The sequence below is a fragment of the Cyprinus carpio genome, chromosome A12 (assembly GCF_018340385.1).
Source record: "Cyprinus carpio isolate SPL01 chromosome A12, ASM1834038v1, whole genome shotgun sequence".
Classification (NCBI taxonomy): Eukaryota; Metazoa; Chordata; class Actinopteri; order Cypriniformes; family Cyprinidae; genus Cyprinus; species Cyprinus carpio.
In genome coordinates, this window is record NC_056583.1 from 6777245 (window position 1) to 6782244 (window position 5000).

The 5000-nt window shown below is 32.9% G+C and overlaps 1 protein-coding gene across 1 annotated transcript in view; it reads right to left on the reverse strand.

The window, feature by feature from the left end:
- The window catches only part of LOC109101284 (serine protease HTRA1B), a 33920-nt gene that overhangs the window by 3011 nt on the left and 25909 nt on the right, over positions 1-5000 (reverse strand). Inside the window, exons 4-8 of the mRNA XM_042767342.1 lie at positions 2616-2810; positions 1522-1554; positions 1080-1194; positions 409-466; positions 133-228 (exon numbers count right to left, since the gene is read on the reverse strand). Of these exons, the coding sequence (XP_042623276.1) occupies positions 133-228; positions 409-466; positions 1080-1194; positions 1522-1554; positions 2616-2810 (497 nt within the window). The remainder of the gene's footprint in view (positions 1-132; positions 229-408; positions 467-1079; positions 1195-1521; positions 1555-2615; positions 2811-5000) is intronic.

Sequence of the window (5000 nt, forward strand, 5' to 3'; positions counted from 1 at the left end):
AGATGATGTTACAAATCCCTGTTATTTTTCAATCCCTCCAACCACCTGATTTCACTCTTGCATGTAACTCCACTTTTCGTGTTGCTTGGTTAACTGTGGAAGACTAGTGGCTCCATGTGCTGGGCTACTTACACTTCAGCTGGTGTTTTCGGGATAACTTCAATGACATACGCTCCAGAGGTGACATCTGGGAAATCACTCTGTTTTTCCTTTAGCTCCTTAGCAAGCCTGTGAGTGACAGATTCAAAGTATAGACATAAATGTCATGTTTTCTTTGTATCCAGCTTCTGCTATGTACATATATATATATATATGTAATGGATAATACAATTTGAAATGATATGTTTTTCCATAATCACAAACACACTACACGATTAAGAAAACGCATGCACTGCATTTGTGACTCACATTGGGGTTAATGTCATCATTCTTACACCGATATACTTCTTCTTTGTGGCTGTTTTTCCTGAAAACAAATATGAGATAGTTATTGATTGATACTATACTAAATCTGACTCAAATACATGTAATTAAGATACCAAATAGTTACTGGTAACCATTTATTTTCATAGTATGAAAAAAAAAATGAAAATACTATGGTAGTCAATGGCTACTGGCAACTGTTTGGTTACCATCATTCTTCAAAATATTTTCTTTTGTGTTAAACAGAGGAAAGAAACTCATATATGTTTGGAATAACTTTAGGGTGAGTAAATAATGACAAAATTTTCATTTTGGGGTGAATTATCCCTTTAATGTATCCATGCTGAATAAAAGCTGAAAATTCTGCTTTGCCATTGCAGGAATTAATCATATTTTAAAATAAGTTCAAATAGAAAACCATTTTCAATTATTACCTATTATCAATTATATTATAAATATGATCAATTATTAACTAGTTTTAATAATATATTACATTATTGTGATTCTTACTGTTTTTGATCATATAGATTAAGTTTTGGTTTTTATTTTATGTTTTTTTGATTACATTATACATTTTATTTTCTGTTAAAATCTTTTGATCTGCAGTGTAAGAGTTCCGGATTTAGCACATTTTAATCCATCATTTTGCTCCTCACCTTTAGCCTGTCTGTCGTGAGACTCAGCCAGGAATTGTCGGATCTTGTCAGAAGGAATAGCGAAGGATATTCCTGCTGTCACCTTCAGTGTGTTGATTCCTATCACCTCACCATCCTACAGCAATCAACACAAGAGTGAATACACAAGTATAAATGTGAACTTACACAAACATACCACACATCTGCATGCACAGATGTCTTCCTGTCACGATGGGATGTTTCCGCCATTGATCATTATGCATGCACACATGTGTTTACGATCACGGCTGACTCAACACAGGGTCTGCCAACATATGTTTCTAGGCTCATAAAGACATGCTGTAAACATTATCAACCCTGGCTGCATTCTGTTACTCCTGTTAATTCACTAAGACATAAGACTGTAGCTGGTTTCATTATTTACGTATAAGGAGGACATCATAACAAAAAGCAAAAATCTTACCAGGTTCACCAGAGGCCCTCCTGAATTACCGTACTGAAACACAGAAAGAGTTTGTGTTTATGAAAAAATATCTGATTCATTTTTTTTTCTCTTGATAATGCAACTGTCATATCTATCTATCTATCTATCTATCTATCTATCTATCTATCTATCTATCTATCTATCTATCTATCTATCTATCTATCTATCTATCTATCTATCTATCTATCTATCTATCTATCTATCTATCTATCTATCTATCTATATACATACATATATATGTGTACACACATGCGCGCACACACATATACACAAAACATTTATTTTAGATCATAATTTACATTATTAACTGTTTTACAGTATTTTTTGATCAAATGAATGCAGCCTTAGAGACACTTTTCAAAAACATTATAAAAACTTAATTATCCCAAAAATGTAAATATCATGCTAAATATCAGAGTATATTATATTTGTGCACTGTGAAATAGTTATTTCTATCATTATTTAGCCTTTGGATTTATTTTTGACTTAAATAAAACCAGTAATTTACATTTTAGCATTTTTAGGTTTACATTTTTCCAGTGTATAAAAAAAAGAAAAGAAGAATATATATATATATATATATATATATATATATATATATATATATATGTGTGTGTGTGTGTGTGTGTGTGTGATAACATAATATATACAGTATATATATACAAACATACACACACATTCATACATACATAGTGTATATATATATATATATATATATATATATATATATATATATATATATATATATATATATGAATATATGAATATATGAATATATATAAATGTGTGTGTGTGTAAATTATACACTGAAAAACTGATTTCACAAACTTCATTATTTTATAGTCAAAATCATGTTAGAAATAGCTCTTTTGCAGAGAACAATTAAAAATTATAATAAAAAAATGGTAACATCTAAATAAACCGGTTTTATTAAAAATTATTTACCATCACTGAATCAATTTATATTTAAAATTTATATTTATATTTAATTTAATTTATATTTAAAAACTAATTTTTATAGGTTTAATCATGGTTGAGCATGGTTGAGTATGGTTAACTGTGTTTGGGCTCACATTGATGATGGCATCTGTCTGGATGTAGTCCATGTCAGAGTTACGCAGGCCCAGCTCTTTGCCGCCTCTCTGGGTGGTGCTGACGATGCCTGTAGTCACTGTGTTCTGAAGGGAGAACGGACTGCCGATAGCGACCACGAACTCGCCCGGTCTCAGATCAGCTGACCGACCCAACAACAGAACTGGTAGTTTCATCTGCAATATGAAATAAAATACAGCTTGAGACTTTGACACCATCGGCCATTATCCATCCTTCAATTCAAGTTATATTTTTAAAACAGAATTATGGTAAGGCCTATAGATTTTAGAAGCATTTCGAATGAAAATAACTTAATTATATTAGTATTGTTATTTATTTGATCAAATAAATAAAACTATTTAAAAAAAAATTAAATATTTTAACAATCATTAATTAAAGGAATAGTTTAAACAAAAACTAAAATTTACTTATTCTCAGGTCACCCAAGATGAAGAAATAAACTCAAATACATCTTGGATGGCCTGACGGTGAGTACAATTTCAGCAAATTTTCATTTTGGGGGAACTATTCCTGTTAAATGAATGAATGCATGAATGAATGAATGAATGAATGAACGAACAAACGAATGAATAGCCCTTCTGTACATCCTCTAAGATTTTTTCTCCTTTCCACAAGAAAATAAACAAACAAACAAATAAAAATACAGATTCAAAAAATACAAAAGAATTCTCAGAAGAAGTATCTGAGAATCAGGAGACCAAAGCAAAAGTTTCCATTTGATATCCATTTTTTCTCATTCTCTTGTTCATCTCACAACTGATTTGTTTGTAGGGAGATTCTTTATATAAGGAGTTTCTCTCCTATAGGGGAGGAATCATTTCTTGTAAGTGAATTAAGTGTATTTTCCTCAAGTGCTCTGTGGTATGGCAAGCTGAGCTGAAAATAAGACAGAAAAACACATCCATTAAGCTTTCATCACCATACTACACAGCTGGTATGAGGTTCTTCTGCTCAGCAGTTGGTTTTCCAAACATGAAGTCTGACATTGTGGCTAAATAACTCTACCTTTATCTCTATGTGCTGATTTTGATGCAATGTCTTGCCCTGTACAGTGGTTTCAGCATTTATAGATGATCTTGCAGATAATGAAAGGCTTCAGAGCCACATGAGAAAGCCACACACCTCAGCTGCTGAGACTAAAGCAGACCGCAGCTTTCTGATGTTTAGATGAGGATGTGTCCTCCATCTTAGTCCCTAATTATCTTCTAATCATTTGCATGTCTTTTGATGCTCCTGATTCTAGTTTTAGGTTTTTGATGACATTGGCTGGGTCGGCTGAAGGCAGCTATCTTGTTACCTCACTACCAAACCAGGCACATTGGAAAAAAGTGTCTGTTGTACCAATTCTGTAAACTTATATTACTTTTCTTCTTGCATGTTTCGCAACACATTCAGGGCCCTATTTTAACGATATAAGTGCATGGTCTAAAGCGCACGACGCAGGTGCACTCAGGGCGTGTCTGAATTCACTTTTGCTAGTTTAATGACGGGAAAACGGTTGGCACGCCCAGGCCCAATGTCTAAAGGGGTTGTCCCTATTCTCTTAATGAGTAATGGGTGTTTTTTGGGTGTAACGTGCAATAAACCAATCAGAGTCTAATTTCCCATCCCCTTTAAAAGGCAGTTGCACTCGCGCTATGACGGGTTCGCTATTTACATGGCGGAATGTAATTTTTTATTTTAAAAAATGTTTGTGTGCTGCTGCGCGTCCCTGTGTGTGTAATAAACAAAGTGTATGCACATTGTGCACCCACCTATAGGCGCATATTACTAACGCGCTCTTTAAATAACAAAGAAAAAATATTGTGCCAGACTTTAGACCAGGTTTGAGTTGGTCTATGGTGGAGTTTATTTTCAGTTCCTCAAAATAGCAACGCGCCAACAATGCACCTGAACACACCTCTTTTTTAGACCAGCAGGCCCATGGGTGCTCAAATGGGTGCAAATGCATTTGCTATTTAAACAACGCGGGGAAAAAAAACTAGCAAAAACACTTTCCTGTTTATAGTGAATCTATAGCCCTATTCGGATGGTAATTGTTTCTCAGGGGGATGTAAGTGATCTTCACCATTTACAGGGGATAGTCGGTGATTTAATTGTACTAATATTTTAATTAATATTATATACAAATATAGCGCATCTTTTAAACAGGAGATTTAAATAATCAAATAATAAATAAGATTATATATTATAAAATATGCTTGGAATAATAAGAATATATATTTTACATAATAATAAGTATTTTTAAATGCATTTTACACGATAATAAGAATACATTTTGTAAATAAAATTAATTTTATTTACAGCAGACACTTATGTGACTGTTCACGTAAGCAGCACGTTTC